The 21,107-nt window shown below is 40.8% G+C and overlaps 2 protein-coding genes across 5 annotated transcripts; both read right to left on the reverse strand.

The window, feature by feature from the left end:
- Positions 1–1,222: 1,222 nt before the first annotated feature.
- LOC133130433 (cytochrome P450 2F2-like) lies at positions 1,223–9,968 on the reverse strand. 2 transcript variants are annotated; one of them, XM_061245029.1, is made up of 10 exons: positions 9,531–9,968; positions 9,127–9,229; positions 8,463–8,625; positions 6,697–6,846; positions 6,368–6,528; positions 4,608–4,781; positions 4,221–4,359; positions 3,896–4,083; positions 3,657–3,798; positions 1,223–1,439 (listed from the first exon to the last, which is right to left on the reverse strand). In XM_061245029.1, exons 3-10 carry the CDS (start codon positions 8,545–8,547, stop codon positions 1,240–1,242), a joined length of 1,239 nt encoding a protein of 412 aa, XP_061101013.1. In that variant the 5' UTR covers positions 8,548–8,625; positions 9,127–9,229; positions 9,531–9,968; the 3' UTR covers positions 1,223–1,239. The 2 variants fall into 2 exon arrangements, with proteins under 2 accessions (XP_061101013.1, XP_061101012.1); XM_061245028.1 differs by lacking the exon at positions 9,531–9,968 and having other exon boundaries at positions 9,127–9,369.
- A 426-nt stretch (positions 9,969–10,394) lies between these two features.
- LOC133130431 (cytochrome P450 2F2-like) lies at positions 10,395–19,681 on the reverse strand. Of its 3 annotated transcripts, XM_061245027.1 has the most exons (9): positions 19,504–19,681; positions 17,096–17,258; positions 16,476–16,625; positions 16,127–16,287; positions 15,562–15,735; positions 12,981–13,119; positions 12,661–12,848; positions 11,846–11,987; positions 10,395–11,100 (listed from the first exon to the last, which is right to left on the reverse strand). In XM_061245027.1, the coding sequence occupies exons 1-9, from the start codon at positions 19,663–19,665 to the stop codon at positions 10,907–10,909; spliced, it is 1,473 nt and encodes a 490-aa protein (XP_061101011.1). In that variant the 5' UTR covers positions 19,666–19,681; the 3' UTR covers positions 10,395–10,906. The 3 variants fall into 3 exon arrangements, with proteins under 3 accessions (XP_061101011.1, XP_061101010.1, XP_061101009.1); XM_061245026.1 differs by having other exon boundaries at positions 12,661–13,119; positions 15,562–15,687; XM_061245025.1 differs by having other exon boundaries at positions 12,661–13,119.
- Between the last annotated feature and the right edge of the window lie 1,426 nt (positions 19,682–21,107).

Consider the following 21,107-nt stretch of genomic DNA (forward strand, 5'->3'; position numbering starts at 1 on the left):
ACCACGTCCTCGCCTACCGTTTTTGTACCTTTGCCTCGCTGATTGTTTTATGGTCTCGACTTCTGCATCGCCCTCGACTACGACCCTGCCTGCCGTCCGCCTGTACTTCTGCCCCGCTGACAGCTCTCCTGCTACCGGACCTCCCTGCACGTCTACCGACTACGAGTTCGCCTCTTTCATCGGCACCGTGCTTTTTGTTTGTTTATTGTTTGTTTGGCTGGATCTACGTGTATGGACTTTGCTTGTTTTGACCACGCTCCTGGGATTCGTCCCGAATAAAGCCCTGACGGGACTTTATCTAACTATTGTTTCTGAGTCGTGCATTTTGGGTCCAACCCCCACGCACCCGTCTCAAGATAGATAGATAGATAGATAGATACTTTATTCATCCCGAGGGAAATTTTAGATTTATAGTCCTTAAATTCGCATTTCAAAATATACAGTTGACGGTCTGACACTCTACCAAAACATTGCATAACTGTACAATAATTCAAGGTCATTGGTTGAAAATTGGTTCTAATTGCCATGGCCGATATCCCTTCATGGGGACGTGATCAGGTTCTGAATGGATGTACAGAAAGGCATACTTACTCATGATTTTAGCTTTCACTGTACCTCTGTGAGTTCGTTGGGAAGATTTTCCAGGTTCAGCTGCAGCAGATTTCTGAAAATTGGGATGGGCCCAGGAAATCTGCTGCATGTGAAGTAAGTTGTCACATAGCATTTTTTCAGCAAAGAACACCAAGCCATTGTGAAATTTTTTTTTTACAATTATTATTATTTAATTCAAAACCAAATAACTATCAAAGGACCAGCTGACCAGCAAATCTCTGACCGTCAAGACTCTTTTTTTTTTTTTTTTCCACAACACGTTTATTCATTATGGCTATATCTCAAGGTCAGCTTATGTATGAGAAGACATTTTATTCTCTCCTCTACGCAGTATCAATATATATGTGTTTAACATTTGAACCTAAAAAAGTTATTTTTACATAAAATTTGAAATATCTTTGAAGGTGAAAAATAAGAAAACTGTCCTCACTTCAGATTAGTGTGACTGACCACATGTGAACAGGTTTACGTCAGAGCATGAAGTCACACAAGAAAATCCCTCTTGTTTTGGAGAAATGAAAAGGGTGACAACTTACTCAAGTGTACCCCACTCTCCCCTACACACACACAAAGCTGTATTTTTCAAGGACAGTGATTCCAAGCAACACCCTTATGATTGTGACCATTTTATGAGTTTACTGAGTTGAACTGCCTCAGTCTAACACCCATTCTGTACGTTTTGGGTGTCTGAGTGACACCAAAAACAGGGGTGTAGTCAGGTACCCCTGCCTCTTCAGGCCAGACGAACTTGAAGCGGCGTAGCAGCGTCACAAGAATCAGAAAGAGCTCCATGCGTGCGAGACCCTCTCCCAGACACACCCGAGACCCTGCAACACACACACACTGTGTCATGTCAAACTGTCAAAAGAAAACAATATATAAACTTCAAACATCCCAAAGGCAGTTCCATCACTGTACACAGGACAGGTGGGGGGCATGGGGTGTGGGGCAAGGGTAGACTGGTAGACTGGTAATGATTGCAAATCAAATTTTGAAATGTTTGCTGCTGTTGCGGATGCAGTCTGTAGCGTTTTGTTAGCTTTCTTGTACATCAAATTCATTTTCATATTCAGTGACACAGTTGGCCAAGGAACAGCTGAGCACCCATTTGTCCAATTACTTTTGGTCCCCTGAAATGTGAAAAATGTATTTAGAAAAAGGGGAGTAGAAAGCTGACAGTCTTTAATGTCATATTCATTGTTTCCTTTCAAATCCAATGTGCTGGAGTACAGAGCCAAAATTTGCTTCACTGTCCAAATTGATACACACTACACTGTATATTTTGAATGTTGAAGTACTCCAGTCACTGTAATTCAATATAAATCGGCCAAATCATATCTGCATGAAATTGCAAATTTCATCAAAAGAGACAACAGTGATAATTCACAGCCCATTGTTAAAAAGACATTGTCAAAATATGACAATGGATGTTAAGTCAATGGATGTTTGCACAAATGAATACAAGTGCTGACGTCATTTCGAAATAATCTTTGGAAAAATGAATGAAATGAAAGGAGAAAAAATTAGTCCTTAAGCCTCATCACTATATATTCATTTCCATGGATTATTGTTGTGCAAAAGGCAGGTGTGAAAAACTGCTATAAAGTAAGAATGCTTTCAAAAATAGAAATTATAATAGTTTATTTCTATTACTTAACAAAATGCAAAGAACAGAAGAAAAATCTAAATCAAATAAATATTTGGCGTAACCACCCTTTGCCTTCAAACCAGCATCAATTCTTCTAGGTATTGTGTGTGATTAAACACTTATACCAAACAGAAGCTAATTCAATACGTAGGTTGAAACGCAATCATTAACTGAAACAGAAATGGCTGTGTAGGAAGGTTCAAAACTGAGTGTGGTCTGTTAGTTTATTATTATTATTCTTGTAATTTATTATTTTTCATTATTATATCTCGTTTTCTGTTTCCCATCCATTACTGTTTATTACATTTCGTCATCCCCTGTTATGTCTGTGTCAGGATGTTTTCATGCCATTTTCTGCGTGCTCCACTATTCCACTATTCGGGTGGTTTCGGTAGTTTCCGGATTTCAAACGTTTCTTCCAGCCTCGCATTTCTTACTTCCGGCTTCTTTCGCTAGTTAATGTTGTAAAGCACTATTCTTACTAACTACTGCTAACTTAGATATTGTACAGTACTAATCATATTAATACACTTACTGTCTGTCTAACTAATGAACTAACAGTCACTTATTTTGGGTATTTACATTTAGACACGTAACTAACTCACTACCAATTATCTCCCTTTTCTAGTCTGCTCTGTAACTCCGCCTCTGTTCAATCATTGATTACTTGCTTAGTTTCAGCGAAGTGTTCGCACCTATCTCTCACTAGCACTACGTCTCCTAACCCTATGCAAATGTCTACTCCCTAATCTGGAGCCGTCTGTATTACGTGTTAGTCTATGTGCATCCAGTCCACGTTTTCGTTTATTTTATGCCGAGTTCCTTCAAAAACGATATAAGTATACCTCGAAGAATTGATGTTGTTTTGAAGGCAAAGGGTGGTCACTAAATATTGATTAATTTAGATTTTTCTTCTGTTCATTCACTTCTTCTGTTCATGCATTTTGTTAATTGATAAAAAATAAACTACTAACATTTCTATTTTTGAAAGCATTCCTATTTTACAGCATTTCACACCAGCCTAAAACTTTTACACAGTACTGTTCTTTTCAGACTTTTCCTGAAAGAAGGGCCGACACTAATTCATTTTCATTTGGAAATCATTGTTCTCAAACTTGGTTTTCCAAAGAGCCCTGCAATTATATTGATCATAACCAGCTGCTGACAGAAACACTATATGCAGTTGTTTTGGACTATGACGATCCATTAAGCACACAATTCAGGTCTTACATGTACTTTTACTTTTTTGAATGACGTTTTAATTGTACAATATTTACAGGGTGTAAATAGCCTTTTCAATGCTATTGGTCTTGTGCCAGTTCCCAACTAGTATTCCACTAGTTATTCCACTTTTTCCAAAAGCAAAATCACTGCACAGGAACTGTCTGATTCTTACCTGCAGAGAAGGGCATGAAGGCCTCTGGCTTCACAAACTCCTCCTCATCGTTAAGGAAGTTGGAGGGGTTGAACTCATGAGGAAACTTCCACTGGTTTTCTTCACTCAGTACAGAGGAGAGGTTGGGGATGACGAGGGTTCCCTGAAACCGGAACAGGCAGGGATGGCAAGATGGAGGGATGAGGGGGAAGGCGACAAAGAGGGAGTTACCATCCTGCTAGTAAAGGATGTGGCCTCACCTTGGGGATATCGTAGCCCATCAGCCGTGTGTCTTTGGTGGTGGCGTGTATCACGCTGAGTGGCACCGTGTCGGCGACTCGCTGAACCTCGTGGATCACAGCCTGTGTGTAGGGCATCCTGTGCCTGTCCTCAAAAGATACCTGCTCCTTCTCTCCAAGAACCTCATCGATCTCCTTCTGACACCTCTCTGGAGACCACAGGGAGAGATGGCACACGTCATTGAGCTGGGAGAAGTTGTTCTCCACCATGAAGACTGTTGCAACTGTGCATTTGAGTTTCAAGTTTCATGCAGCGGTCACCATAGAAACACAACTGATAACTCACCCTGAACATCTGGGTGAGTCATGAGGTACAGGAAGGCTGTGAGGAGGGTGTTGGAGCTGGTGTCTGTTCCAGCAAAGAGGAGGTCCAGCAGATAAAAGACCAGCTGTTCTTCACTGAAGGAGGAGCCATCATCTCCTCTCTAACAGAGACAGCAAGGAGATACTTCCATTCGTAAATATGAACCCATGATCACCGAGTTCCATTATTTGGAACAGGTCACAATGTGATACAATTGAATGTTACGCCCTGGCTTTACTGACACTGTACCTGCTACAAATTTTTAAGAATCCCTGTGTACTGCGTAGTCGAATAGGGATTCAAGTTTGGACTGGGGGTCATATGGATGTGGATGCAGAGAGCATGGTGGTTAAACATGTACTATGGTACCTTTTCCATTTTGTCTAGGTAGCAGTCAATTAGGTCCCATGGCTCTCCTGGGACCCAAGACTTCTTGTGTTGGGACACCTGGTCTCCCAGTGACTTTTTCATCAGGTCCCTGTTCTCAAAGGCCTTCTGGAAGGGCAGGGGGAGGTTCCTGAGCAGCGGTAACATTTCGTAAATCTGCAGTGTGGAAGATGACATGTTTTTCAGGTATATTCATGCTTATCTGTGTATGTGTACAGTGGGAAAAAAGAATACTGTAAAATAAAAAACAATACAGTCATTGACATAAGCTTTATTTTCTCCAACATATGTAAAGCAGTGTGCTTCATTAATGATTAAATGGGAGTCAACCAAAGTGTAAAAAAAAGAAAGAAAATTCCCCACAAAACAGGTTTCATACCTATTGCCACTTTAAAACTTTGTGTACTAAACACCCCGGGCCAAGATGAAATTCATGATTTTATTCCTATAATTTGTGAGCAGGTTAGTGGATTTTGGAGGGATTTCTCCAAGCAGAACTTTTCAAGATCATTGACATCCTTGGGTTTATGCTTATTGATCCCCCTCTCAGTTCAGACCACAGGTTTTTCATGGGATTTATGTCTGGAGACTGAGATGGCCATTGCAAAACATGGTCGTTGTTTTCACTTAAACATTTGTGTGTGGATTTTTATGTGCCCTCAGTGATCACTTTATTAGGTAGACCTGTACACCAGCTTGTTAATGCAAATATTGAATCAGCATGTGGCAGCAACTAAATATATAAAAGCAAGTAGACATGGTCAAGAGGTATAGCTGTTCTTCAGATCAAATGTGAGAATGGGGATCTAAGTGACTTTGACCATGGAATGATTGTTTGTGCCAGACAGGGTGGTTTGAGTATCTCAGAAACTGCTGATCTCCTTGGATTTTCACACACAACAGTCTCCAAAGTTTGCAGAGAATGGTGTGAAAAACAAAAACATCCAGTGAGCACCAGTTCTGTGAGCAGAAAAGTTTTGTTCATGAGGTCAAATAAACACGCATTACAGTGGTATGCAGAAGAGCATCTCTGAACACAATGTGTCAAAACTCTAAGTGGATACGCTACAGCTGCAGAAGACTTAAGTCTAAAAAAGTAGAACAAATACCTAATAAAGTGCTCACTGAGTGTATGTTTAGAGTCGTGTTCCTGCTGTTTCCATCTCTGCTTCCTGGCAGAGGCAACCAGATTTTCAGCCCAAATTTCCTGGTACTTTATTGAATTCATTGTGGAGCACTGGCAGCAAAACATATCCAAAACATCAATGACCCACCTCCATAATTGATAGTAAGTTTAAGGGTTTGCCGCCAAACAGGTTGATGGTGTGTATGGCCAAAACGTTAACTTTTGGTCTCATCTGACCACTCACTTCCAGTAATAATTGCAATGACGTTTGACAAACTTCAGATGCTTGGTTTTGTTTATTGTGCTCAGTAAGGGCTGTCTTCCTGCCACCCTTCCAAAGAGTTTGTAGGTATGGAGGAACCAATCGCTTCAATTCTGAAACTGTGTTCCTACACCATCTTGGACATATCTGGACATCTTGATTAATAGTCTTAATAAACTGTTGGTATAGATCTTTTAAGTTGGTTATTTATGTGAAAATAAGTCAATAAAGAGGAGAGACTGCAGAGAAGAAGCACTAAGTAGCCATCTTCCCAGTAGGTCACATGAAATTGTCTTCTGTCAAAGTGTGTACACAAGAACTCTCTACTGTTTGGACTGAGTTTGTTGCACTTACCATGGACCAGGGGCCATTGATGATCTTTGCCGTTTCTCTGATACAGTGGATGTTGAGCTGCAGAAACTCATCTTCATGTTTGTATCGAGTCCCAAACAGGACAGTACAGATAATGTTGAATGTGGCCTCGTGGAACAGGGTCTGGGGGTCTGTAGTTTTACCTTCCAGAAATGGCGGCAAAGTAGAGATTAGTGCCCCTCGTAAGTCACATTTCTTAATATGTTTATAGTTTATGGGTCAAAAAACATGGCACACAGCTGAACTCTAAGGTCTACATTCAGTGAGAGGGCCACAAAGGAAGCAGATGTGTAGAGGAGTTTAAGTGCTACCAGCATTCTTTTCCAAATGTGTAACTATGTAGGAAATCTCTCCCAGAATCCTTTCCTCCATGGATCGTTTCCCCATGCCAAAGTTCCGTAGGGTTGTGAGGGCAAATCTCCGGTGCTCCTTCCATATTGACCCGTCAGTCATGACAACCCCTAAGAGATTCAAAGTTGTTGGTCCTCCAGGCCACTGGTGGCAATATTCTTAATACAATATTCATAAATATTGAGTGGTACCAGAATTTTACACCCTTTTCATAGGGTGCCAAATGTGAAGTAAAACACCTCACATACAACTAAATACAGCATTTTCTTCAAGATTTAAGATTCTAAAACTCGGATTTAACAGACGTGCTAAATAAAGCTTTTTATTTAAATATATAATTTAAAATTTAATCTGATTTTCAAAAATGAATATTTATTGAAGTATTGATTGAGAGCATTTTAGTTCATGAAATTATGTTTCTAATGATGGATAGTTTGTTAGGCTTGCTTAAAAAAAAACAGTATTTGTCCAATTTCATGAAATTGTATCATTTTCAATATGCACTCTGAGATTGTTACGCTTTGGCAAAAACAGTTCTTGAGATTGTATGGCCAAATAGGTTGACGTTTTACTACCAAACATTTTTTCTAAATAGAGCACTTACTTTGGAGTATTTTAAAGGAAGCTCTCATCTCTATAGCTTCTTGAGATTCTCAAGTGAATATATCTGAGGAAGAACATGAAAACACATTTGGCTCCAATATAAAGGGCACATCAATTTTCATTGATGTGACCCCATTTTATATCAGTGTCTAAATGCTTATGAATAAGGAAGATTCCTGCTTTTGAATAATAAATAGCATGTGAAATTGTGTCAATCAATGGACCTCAATCAATATATTAGCATACAATATGTTATTATTGTTTTACACTCTTCTCGACCTGTTGCTGTCTGAGGAAAGCACAAGGAGAGGGAGAGTGACAGGTGGGGTGAAGTGCAAACACATTTTGTAAGTCTTACTTTAGTCAGTAAAATACATTATTTTTCACATCATAAGACCCATCATATGATTTAATTTCCATGTGTCCTTTTGGAGTTTCCTAATGACTTTTTCTTTTTTCAAACTGCCTGGACATAGCTAGATGAAGCACTGCAGAATGCTCATTTTTGGAGATATTACCATCAAATATGAAAGGGGATTTGTCCAGTGTGGCTCCATTGTATGTATTTGCATGCCAGGCATACAATAAACTGGATCCACTCAAAAATATTCCACTGTCTTTCAGCTCCTGTAACTTTGTTTTTGTAATACTTTGGAAACAAACCCCAAAGGGTTACCTTTCAGAAGACACCAGGATTATGCCTGTCGTCAAAAGGGTTCAAGAATAGTAACCATTTTATTTTGGGTATGTAATTTTCAAGCTTGTGTCAAGAAAAAAGGTAATACTTAAGGGGTTAATAAAGCGAGTGTTTGGCAAACCGAGTGGAGCATGCACGTCCACACATGCAGTCTACAAATATGAATGCAACAATAATTTGAGACGTCGAGGACTCAACCACAAACTTGAAGAAGACGCTGTATTTAGGCTAAATCTGAAAAAAAAAAAAATATATATATATATATATGGAGAATGTTTTGTGTTTTACTTTACCTTTGCCTCATACCGTTTTAAATAGAATTTTTCAGAATTACAATATTCTCATGATATTTATGTCTTCATAAGACATGACAAATAGAGAGGATGAGTGGTTAGATTTTTTAACAGTGTAAGGTTATATTTTTACCTTTCCTCTCTGTTAGGTCAATTGCAATATGGTCTTTGGGTCGTCCAGCAAACTCCACAGATTGAGTGACCAGTGCTTCCTTCATTGCCTGCAGGCCATTGAGCACCACAACTGGCTTCCTCCCAAGATAGATACTGTAGACCTTCCCATAGCTCTCGGACAGCTTACATTTGCAAAGGAAGAAATCAAATGAACAGCCATGTTGGGCAGAACTTGAGAGAGTCACATTAGTATTCATTATATTTTCTCCCTAGTGGTATGGTATTAAAGTAACGACTGAGAAGCATTTCAGCTCATGAAATTACATTTCCAATGATGGATAGTTTGTGAGGCTTGCAAAAAACAACAGTGCATTTTTCTGACTGTGTAACAAAACTGTAGCATTTTCAAAAAGCACTCTGTTGTGCTTTGGCAAAAACAGTTCTTCAGATTGTATGGCCAAAAAGGTTGACATTTTACAACAACAAAATGATTTTGCGATGCCTACTTCTAAATAGAGAATACCCATATTTTCTCCATAGTTTTACCTCGAAGGATATTGTGCATTAATGTGAACTCTCCGAGTGAACATTTTCCACACTACAATACAGTACTGTTGAATCTTGGTGAATGTGGGTCTCAGCTTTCTAAGTGCACTTACTCATGATTTTAGGTTTTACTGTACCTTCTTCAGATCATTGAGAAGATCAACTAGGTTCAGCTGCAGCAGGTTTCCGAATATAGGGATGAGTCGAGGTCCGGGGGGGAAGTTTGTGGGCCTCCTAGTTCTGACGAAGAGGATAAAGAGGCTGAAGCTGATGCAGAGGAGAATCACGGAGCCCAGCATGTTAACTTCTGTTCTACTGTCCTTTGCACCACTGTATAAGGCAACCTCTGATGTTTGTACTTTCAATGATTTACTCTTTTACTTTTACTAGGTTGGGATCCAAGCAGGTTTGAAATCCCTTCATTATTTATTTACAGATTTTATCCAAACAGTTGATTAGACTAGGCGGGGGCTAATCCTCCCAGGGAGAAATTCTAAGATGCAGTTTAACCCAAAAATGAAATTAAAGTGTTTCCACTTACCCAGAGTATTATCCATCCATCCAGCTATGTGATGAATCGTCAAGATTTCATTCCAAATGTAATGCCACAGTTACTCATGCAAAAATGCATGTTTTAATCCAGAACTAATTTTCCTACTGCCGGGGCTCACCAGCTGTGTCCACGCAAGCACAAGTCCATTCATTCATTTCACCTGTGTCTCACTTCCTGATTATCATGCACACCTGATTATCACTTCTACCTTATCTTTAAATCTGTCTGTTTCATTAGTTCTTTTCCAGATTATAATGTGCTCCTGCCATTCTCTGTGTGGTCGCTGACATGTATCCTCCAACACAAAATGGTGGCATTGCATTTTTTATTTTATTACTTCTTTAACCAACTACAGCTAGTAGCTATATTGCTTGGCAAAATATGCACTTCAGTAGTTATTTTGTTTACCGTGGCTTGCAAGCAATAAACTCCCTCCTGGACATGTCCAGTTGGAAAGTTCATTTATCTATACAACGGCTCCTTGTGGGTGGAGAGCTGCTGCCCCAATCAGAATGTGCTTGCTGTCACTGCAGCTCCGGAAGTTGGGGATTGCAGGGCATATTGAACAAATTGTTCATTCCTTCTTAAATTTCTTTGGCACAATACATCACAATGGAATACATGTCATACCAAATGAAAGAAGGAAGTCTCAGACATATGTTTTGTATTCATTACATCTTCATATGTTATTTCAGTACAGTTATAGACCGTTAAGTGGAGGGTATACACTTGTGACAACTTGCCCCATCAGTCAAACTATGTGGAGTAAGTTGTCACATTGCATCTTTTCAGCAAAGAACACCAAGTCATTGTGAAAACACTTTTTTTATTATTATTATTACTTTGGTCATGGGTTCGAACATTTATCTGATAGTCAGACTCAGATGAAAGCCTGTCTTGCATTGTACAGTATACCTAATCCATTTACAATAACATTTGTACTATTATATCACCGAGGTGCTGATTACACACTATCACCATGATTTTAGAGCAATTCAATATGTCAATTTGTAGTGGGGAAATGTGAGACTTACCCCAAACTGACATGTTTGTTAATTATGACTATATCTCAAGGTCACCTTATGTATGAGATGATACTTTATCATCTCCTCTATGTGGTACAAACCTATATATCTGTTTAACATTTGTACCTAAAAAAGTAAGTAAGAAAAATAAGAAAACTGTCCTCGCTTCAGATTAGTGTGACTGACCACATGTGACCATACCTCAGAGCATAAAAATACTATTAGATTTTTGTGATAATCCCTGTTGTTTTGAAGAAATTAACAGTGTAACAATTTACTCATGTGACAACTTACCCTGCTCTCCCGTACACACACAAACTGTAATTTTCAAGGCCAATTTCACTGATTTGAACTGCCTCTTACTTTAACACCCATTCTGTACGGTTTGGGTGTGTGATTCGCACCAAAAATAGGGGTGTAGTCAGGCACCCCTGCGTCTTCAGGCCAGACAAACTTGAAGCGGCGTAAGAGTGTCACGAGAATCAAGAAGAGCTCCATGCGTGCGAGACCCTCTCCTGGACACAGCCGAGGCCCTGCAACATGCACACACACACACACACCCGCGCACACACACACACACACACACACCATACACACCATACACACCATACACACCCACACATACACACACACACACACCATACACACACACACACACCATACACACACATACACACCCACACACACACACACACACACACACACCCACACACTGTGTCATGGCAATCTGTACGAAGTACGAAGTCAAATAGTATAACGGAAAGGATTCAAAGGTGAAAAACATTTCCATTCCATAATGTTTGAGTTATAATTATTTAATAATTATTATGTAATTATTTTTAATTTCTATTAATTATTCTTCATTTTAATTAGCATTATTCTTTTTCTTTTGAATGATACTTTTCACACTGATTTTACATGGGGCTGGAATTAGAGGAGTAAGGCGTGTCTATGCCATTTTACGTGACATTATTGGGGAGCACTGGTCTGTGGAATTAGGACAATTAATGAAGTGGTCATTTACTACTTACTTTTCATGGTAATTGATTGAGGGGGGTTGAAGCCCATTGCCAATCATGCTGCTGTTCAGATTTTTTTTTTTCTTCTCATGGTTTTTTTCACTGTCAAAGTCAGCTCTACCGCACGGTTCATAAGTCAGTTAAAGGGTTAAAAGGGTCTCCCCAAATGTTGAATTACATCAATTACAAGCAGCTATTCCACTAGTTATTCAGTTTAACAACCCAAAGAAAATCTGCACAGGAACTGTGTGATTCTTACCCGCAGAGAAAGGCATGGAGGCCTCTGGCTTCACAAACTCCCCCTGATCGTTTAGGAAGTTGGAGGGGTTGAAGTCATGAGGAAACTTCCATTGGCTTTCCTCATTCAGTACTGAGGAGAGGTTGGGGATGATGATGGTTCCCTGAAACCAGAACAGACAGGGAAGACAAGATGGAGGGATGAGGGGGAAGGAGACAAAGAGAGAGATATTGGGGGCGGCCTGTAGTGTAGTGGTTAAGGTAAATGACTGGGTGGTTATAATCCCGGTATAGCCACAATAAGATCCACACAGCCGTCGGGCCCTTGAGCAAGGCCCTTAACCCTGCATTGGTCCAGGGGAGGATTGTCTCCTGCTTAGTCTAATCAACTGTACGTCACTCTGGATAAGAGCGTCTGCCAAATGCCAATAATAATGTAATGTAATGAAAAGAGGGAATTCAATTTAGTCAGAGGAACTCCAGTAGGTGGAGTAGTGTTGGAACCAGGGTTTCTGTTTCTAGCACCATCCTGTCTAGTAAATGATGCTTTGCTGTACTGCGGAAACTACTCTGAAAGCTGTTGTTCAACTTGCCAATGACTTCACAGTAGCGAAGCCAAGCAACCACAAATGAAGTTTGCAAAACTGCAAAAAATCACTTAAATAAAATGATTGTTTTCTTGTACCGTGGCCATGACTCGCATGTGAGCATTGCCTTCGGTTGCACACAGGGAGAACCACTATACAACTCAGTGGGCAAACAGTGAAGTGTTTCTCATCAGTCAGGAAGTTACATGTGGTTAAGCATCTCCCCAACATTGATGCTCTGTGGCCTCACCTTGGGGATATCGTAGCCCATCAGCCGTGTGTCTTTGGTGGTGGCATGGAACACAGCGAGAGGTGCTGTGTCGGCGACTCGCTGAATCTCGTGGATCATGGCCTGTGTGTAGGGCATCCTGTGCCTGTCCTCAAATGTGGCCTGCTCCTTCTCCCCAAGCACCTCATCGATCTCCTTCTGACACCTCTCTGGAGACCACAGGGAGAAATGGCACACGTCATTGAGCTGGGAGAGGCTGTTCTCAACCATAAAGGCAGTTGCAGCTGTGAGCAATTCAGTCTCATGCAGAGGCAACCAGAGAAACGCAACCAATAACTCACCCTGAACATCTGGGTGAGTCGTGATGTACAGAAAGGCACTGAGTAGTGTGTTGGCGCTGGTCTCTGTTCCAGCAAAGAGGATGTCCAACAGGTAACTGACCAGCTGATATTCACTGAAGGAGGAGCCATCGTCTCCCCTCTAACAGGGACAGCAATGAAGAAAGTAAAGACAGAAATCCATTGGTCTCAGGAAGTGTGACGTAACCCAGAGCAAAAACGCTGCCCAAATATGGATTTATGGATCAAAGCAAAAAAAAAAAAAATGGGAAAAATGAATTGCCTTTTCAAATAACTGTTTTTGTCAGTCTGTAATTTAAGATGGCGTTTAATATTTGGACGTTGTTATCCAGACTCATTTCTCTCTTAAGCGGCACCGGGTCCACTGAGTTTCGATGCCACTTTCCAACCGAAATAACCATTTCAAATAAGACTACAGCGCATCTTTTATTATGTCACAGCTTGCGCTTCCATAAGAAATGTTCCCAGGCTTGTCAATGCTACTGGTAGCCAGCAAAGAAATGTAAAGCAACGATTCTGATAAATTAGCCTACTTATGAGAACACCAACGATGGCAAGAATAAACACAATATATAGAACCATATTAAGTATTAAAAAACATATAATTCATTACATGAATGACTAATAGCTATCGGCACTGCGGCTGAATGGTAACTGAAAATACAGCCCATCGAGATATGGATACAGCACTGTGATGTCGTTAATGTGTGACGAGTTGCCAACAACTTAGGCGTAGCCATTTGATTTTTAAATTTACACAGATTTTTTGATTATTAAAATAGGATGAAAGCATTATTTTTTCATATACAAACAAATGTCACAATTTATTTTAAATAATTAATTTCTCCCATAGACCTATGCTAAACGCTAACGAACCATAGATATTTTCAAAGGGAATGATAACACGACTTCTGTGGCCTATTGATAAATATGAACCCATCATCAGCTTCACTTTTCCCACATTTTGTTATGTTACAGCCTTATTCCAAAATGGAATAAATTCATTTTTTTCCTCAAAATTCTACACACAACACCCCATAAAGACAACATGAACATTTTTTTTTCACATCACATGTACATAAGTATTCACAGCCTTTGCCATGAAGCTCAAAATTGAGCTCAGGTGAATCCTGTTTCCACTGATCAACCTTGAGATGTTTCTACAGGTTAATTGGAGTCCACCTGTGGTAAATTCAGTTGATTGGACATGATTTGGAAAGGCACACACCTGTCTATATAAGGTCCCACAGTTGACAGTGCATGTCGGAGCACAAACCAAGCATGAAGTCAAAGGAATTGTCTGTAGAACTCCGAGACAGGATTGTCTCGAGGCACAAATCTGGGGAAGGGTACAGAAAAATTTCTGCTGCTTTTAAAGTCAATGAGCACAGTGGCCTCCATCATCCGTAAATGGAAGAAGTTCGGAACCACCAGGACTCTTCCTAGAGCTGGCCGCCCGTCTAAACTGAGCAATCGGGGGAGAAGGGCCTTAGTCAGGGAGGTGACCAAGAACCCGATGGTCACTCTGTCAGAGCTCCAGCATTCCTCTGTGGAGAGAGGAGAACCTTCCGGAAGGACAACCATCTCTGCAGCAATCCACCAATCAGGCCTGTATGGTAGAGTGGCCAGACGGAAGCCACTCCTTAGTAAAAGGCACATGGCAGCCCACCTGGAGTTTGCCAAAGGGCACCTGAAGGACTCTCAGACCATGAGAAACAAAATTCTCTGGTCTGATGAGACAAAGATTGAACTCATTGGCGTGAATTCCAGGCGTCATGTTTGGAGGAAACCAGGCACCGCTCATCACCTGGCCAATACCATCCCTACAATGAAACATGGTGGTGGCAGCATCATGCTGTGAGGATGTTTTTCAGCGAACAGGAACTGGGAGACTAGTCAGGATTGAGGGAAAGATGAATGCAGCAATGTACAGAGACATCCTGGATGAAAACCTGCTCCAGAGCGCTCTTGACCTCAGACTGGGGCGACGGTTCATCTTTCAGCAGGACAACGACCCTAAGCACACAGCCAAGATATCAAAGGAGTGGCTTCAGGACAACTCTGTGAATGTCCTTGAGTGGCCCAGCCAGAATCCGACTGAACATCTCTGGAGAGATCTGAAAATGGCTGTGCACCGACGCTCCCCATCCAACCTGATGGAGCTTGAGAGGTGCTGCAAAGAGGAATTGGCGAATCTGTCCAAAGATAGGTGTGCCAAGCTTGTGGCATCATATTCAAAAAGACGTGAGGCTGTAATTGCTGCCAAAGGTGCATCAACAAAGTATTGAGCAAAGGCTGTGAATACTTATGTACATGTGAATTCTTAGTTTTTTATTTTTTATAAATTTGCAAAAATTGTAACTTTGCTCTGTGGCCTCATTACTTTCATGTTGTCATTATGGGGTGTTGTGTGTAGAATTTTGAGGAAAAAAATGAATTTATTCCATTTTGGAATAAGGCTGTAACATAACAAAATGTGGGAAAAGTGAAGCGCTGTGAATACTTTCCGGATGCACTGTATATGCAAGTAGAGAGCATGGGCGTCAAACATGTCCTGTAGTACCTTTTCCATTTCATCTAGGTAGCAGTCAATTAGGTCCCGTGGCTCTCCTGGGACCCGATACTCCTTGTGTTGGGACACCTGGTCACCCAGCGGCTTTTTGAGAATTATCCTGTTCTCAAAAACTTTCTGGAAGGGCAGAGGCAGATACCTCAGCAGGGGCAACATTTCATAAATCTGGAGTGTAGAAGAGACCGCAGAGAAACAACATTTAAGATTATTCATTAGCAAAGGTAGTATAGTCTACATTTTTGACCAGATGAAAATGTTGAAATATGTATTGTTCATTCTTCTTTTTATAATGTAATAATGAATGACTTGTTGCACCTAAGGTGACTAACAACAAACTGGGACTGCCATGTTGTTTCTGGGTGGTGTGTGGTTTTTTTGTGTTATGGAATCCGTTGAGGACCATTCCTAGCCTTTTTAAAATAAGTATTGTAATTTAATTTGAGTTTGAAAACCTAATTTCTCATCTAATTTCTCATTTTCATTTAAATTGTCCCCCATCAAAGAGAGTAACATGCTTCTCTCAGCCTACTGTTTGGACTGAGTTTGGTGCATTTACCATCGACCAGGGGCCATTGATGATCCTTGAGCTTTCCCTCAAATTGCGAATAGTGAGCTGCAGAAACTCATCTTCGTGCTTGAATCGAGTCCCAAACAGGACCATACAGATAACATTGAATGTGGCCTTGTGGAGTAGGGTCTGGGGGTCTGTAGGCTTACCTTTCAGAAATGGCAGCAAAGCAGATATTAGTACTGCTTTAGTCACATTCCTAAATTGTTAGTTTATGGTTAATGTTTCCCATGTTAGAATACATTGCACTCAAGATGAACTCTCATGTCTACAGACAGAGAGAAGGTCACAAAGAAAATTGAGGTTTAAATTTGAGTTGTTTGTTATTAAGTGCTACCAGCATTCTTTTCCAATTGTGAGGCTATGTAGGAAATCTCTCCCAGAATCCTCTCCTCCATGGTATGTTTCCCCATGCCAAAGTTTCGTAGGGTTGTGAGAGTAAATCTCCGGTGCTCCTTCCACATTGACCCATCAGTCATGATAATACCTAACAGATTCAAATTTGTTGTTAGTCATCCAGGCCACTGAGGGCAGTAGTGTTAAATAAATATCAAGTGATACCAGAAATTTGGCTTTTATAACCCTTTAATTTCTGTAGTAAAGTTATTTTTGCCATTGTTTTATATTCACAAACCATTTTAGCTTTGTATATTACTTTTCTTGAGGTCATTCACATGAGCCATCTACAGTTGGAGCACCATTTAATTCCTGGTGACTAGTGTCCATGTCTTTTTCTGTAGCTTGTAACTGGTCTGTGCTGGATCTGTAAACCAGAACATATCTACTACTTTGAGAATGTGATTTGTCTGTCTCTGGTTCAAGTCACTGGTTATGATATGTGTACCCTTTTAAATAAATTTTTCCATAATTACAATATTCTCATGTTTCTTACTTACATTGCTTACATTTTTGTACTAGTGTGGTATAATCTTAAATGATATACGGTTAGATTTTTACCTGTATCCTCTGTTAGATGATTCACCATAAGGTCCTTGGGTCGTCCAACAAACTCCACAGATTGAGTGACCAGTGCTTCCCTCATTGCCTGCAGGCCATTGAGCACCACAGCTGACTTGCTTCCAAGATAGATACTGTAGACCTTCCCATAGCGCTCTGACAGCTTACAATTGTAATGGGAAATGAAATAGAAGTCAAATGAACAGGCTTGTCCAGAGGAGCTTGAGACAGGGTAAGTCCATATCAATTCAACACACCTTTGAACCACATCGTCATAGATTTTAAATAGATTTACCATGCTGTTTTGACCCTGTAAGAAAACCCATACACTCCCATGTAAATGGAGGGTGGATAACCAGCAGTTCACTGACCTCAAAGACTGTGATATAGACTCAGTGATCCCTTTATTAGGTAGACCTGTACACCAGCTTGTTAATGCAAATATTTAATCAGCCTATCACTTGGCAGCAAGTAAATGCATTAAAGCATGCAGATGTGGTCAAGAGGTTCAGCTGTTTCTCAGACCAAATGTCAGACCATGGAATGATTGTCGGTGCCAGACAGTGTAGTTTGAGTATCTCAGAAACTGCTGATCTTCTGGGATATTCACAGGGTGCTGAGAGGGCAGCAGGTCTAGCTGTGTTCTCTCGAGTGAGCCACAATAATTAGGCAATAGGCCACAGCTACCATGCTTACAATTAATCACAGCTATGGCCATACCTGTATGTTGCCTTTCCAACAGCACCTTACAGTACATTCCCTTCCTGGCACCGCAAACCTGGTCTTTAGCTTCAATAAAGGTGAAGCTTGAGTTTATTAGTTTTTGTAAACAAGGTGCTAAGTACTACCTACACTCCCTCAATGCCCTAGTAGAGCACAACAATGAAAAATAACAATTCTATCTTCTTCTATATTCCAATCCTGACGACAGATGGATTGTTCCAGCCAATTTCCTCCAATACACTAATACACTAGATTCTGCACTGGATATTGGTTGTCATGCCTCTCTCTTTCCAGTCAGACAACTCATGATGAATTACGCAATATTTATTGAGGTTTAATGTAAATACAAACCATGGGGTCAGCTCTGCCACTCCCTGTTGTAAAGCCTGCCGAAACAGGGAGTGGCTATTAACACCCCCTCATGGGGATCTGAGAAGCAGAGCTCACCGGTAGACGCTGGGGTGGTGATGGGAGCACAAACATTTTTGAACGCATGAATTAGGTGTAGCAAAATAATTTGAGCAAAACAGCTAGCAAAAGTGGACATAGCATGCAATATGGGCAATGGCAGCATTCCAAAATAGGCAGTGCAGCAGAAAGAGCCATGCAGCACAATGGCTTTAGCATACAGAATGAACCAGGAATCAGGGCAGCTTTATATGATTGCATCAGGGCAGATGCGGCAACAGCTAGCAGGCAGCATAGCCTGGCAGAGCGTGCAAAATGAGCAAGGGCCTGAACAAGTAAGGTTGGTGCTTTATTTAGCTCCTCCCATTAGATGTAAGCATCATGTGAGGGGGCGGCCCTTCGAGTTGTCTGCCTGACATAGCTCCGCAGGCTTCGCATCATTTCAGTGCTAGATACAAAAGCATATGATCAGGTTTTGTTGGCGTACAGAAAGGTGCCCTTATTCATTCATCTCCCAGTGAACATTTTCCACACTACAGATTACTCAGAACTGTTGAATCTGGGTGAATTTGCACCAGGAGGGGGCCTCACTTCTCTTCAGCAACTGCTTATGAATGCCATCCTTATTGTTATGTGAAACGAATGCATTTTACATTACGTTTATATTTTAGACATTTTTCTGATCCAGAGAGACTACATAAGACACAATTAATGCACATAAAGATGCATATAGCACCAGCATATGCAATTAGTTAGTGTGATACACAAACCTTTGTTACTAGAAATAATATTAAAGGTACAATTGGTGTGATTTTTGTGTTAAAATGTTGTTACAAGACCATTGTAAATCCCTAACTATCATTTAACAAGGCTCACAGACATGTTGACTCACCCTCTGCCTGCATTTATAGTCCTTAAATTTGCGTTTCAAAATATACAGTTGACGGTCTGACACTCTACCAAAACATTGCATAACTACAATAATTCAAGGTCATTGGTTGAAAATTGGTTCTAATTGCCATAACCGATGGCATTTCAATGTCAGTGCGTATACATGGATTGGGGAGGGATAAACAGTGTTGTGGTTTCAAGATGTTTGTTGCTGCTTTTCCTCTCTTGACCATTAGAAGTCCAAAATTACCTATTGTACCTTTAAAAACAGTCCAATCAAAAAATGATTGATTGGAACATTTGCTATGCCTTTTTGGGGACGTGATCAGGTTCTGAGTGGGTGTACAGAAAGACATGCTTACTCATGATTTTAGCTTTCACTGTACCTTTGTGAGATCGCTGGGAAGACTTTCCAGGTTCAGCTGTAGCAGATTTCCGAAAATTGGGATGGGCCCAGGTCCAGGGGGGAAGTTTGTGGGCCTCCTAGTTCTGAAGAGCAGAATAAGGAGGCTAAAGCTGATCCAGAGGAGAATCACAAAGCCCAGCATGGTGACTTCTGTTCTACTGTCCTTTGTGCCAGTGTAACAAACAAACCCCGCCTCTGATGTTTGCGTGACTAGCTGCATTTAGAGGCAGCGTTGCCTTCCTTGCTCAGGCCCGTATTGGACACACCCCTTTACGTTTTACCGGGAACTTTCTTCGTTTGTCGGGCTTTGCAAATGCCTGGTTGCGTGCAGAGATTTATGCTTCGGCTACTTCGCTCATGGGTTTTGTTGTTTTTTTGCAAGTAGTGCGTGTGGTTCGCCAATTTAAAAACTAGGTTCGCTTGTTATTAACGGTAGGCACATATATAGTTTGTCTGTGTATTGTGTATCTTTGTATTATTGTTTGTGCCCTGCACGCAGTAACGTTGGGCTTATCTATTGTAGGGCTACACCACTGCTGCTTTGTCTGCGTTTATTTCGTATGTTCAGTTTTTTTTTCATTTGCATGACTGCTTCTGCTGTATTTATTTTGATAGGTAGCCTACCTGGCTCTTGTTTGTTGGTTATTTTCGCTTGCGTTGTATGGCCCCCTGTTGCTTACTTTCATGTGTTTGTTTCATTTGTGTTGGTTTTCTGTTGAAGCGGTAATTGCATTCTCCCGATTTGCTTCATAGTTAGCTTGGTTACCTTCATTAATGCATGCTGGTTTTGGTTGGTGCCTGTCTGCCTATGATCTGCTGAAATTTATACCTTGCATGACCTGTGCTTTTAAGCAATAAACATTGTTAAAGGCTAAAGTGACGTCTCTGGCTAAACTTTATTGAGGGCCTGTGTTAAAATCTTGAGGTGCAAGGCCTTGGGTGGTGTAATCCGTATTATACACTCATGTTCTGCCGTGATCTAGGCTGCGGCGGTCACATCTGTACTTTCAATTATTTACCCTCTTACTTTTACTGGGCTGGGATACGTTTTCCAACTGGACATATCCGGGAGGACTTTTTTAGCGTGCAGTCACAACAGTTCTATGTTGGTGGGAAGCTGCTGGTCCCATCTGAGGCAGCAAGAATGTGCTCGCTGTCAGTGCAGTGGGGATAGCAGGACACATTGTCACCTTTTTCATTCCTTCTTAAATGTATTGGGCACAATACATCACAATGGAATACCAAATAAAAGAAGGAAGTCTTGTGTGTCTTGATGTATTCAGTACATCTTCACATCTTATTTCAGCACAGTGTTACATATAGACAGTCAAGGGTGTGCACTTATGACAACTTTCCCCATCAGTCAAACTATGTGGAGTAAGTCACATTGGATTTCAACAAAGAACAAGTCATAGTGAAAATTGTGTCTTTTTAAAAATTTATTTAAATGAAAATATAACTATCAAAGGACCAGCTGGGCCAGATCTGGGAGGGGTGGGGAGGCATTGCCCCACAAATATTTGCTTTGCCCCCCAAACGCAATTGCTGGCACCCCTATTAATATGAGCAGCAAATCTCTGTGAA

The sequence above is a fragment of the Conger conger genome, chromosome 6 (assembly GCF_963514075.1).
Source record: "Conger conger chromosome 6, fConCon1.1, whole genome shotgun sequence".
NCBI lineage: Eukaryota > Metazoa > Chordata > Actinopteri > Anguilliformes > Congridae > Conger > Conger conger.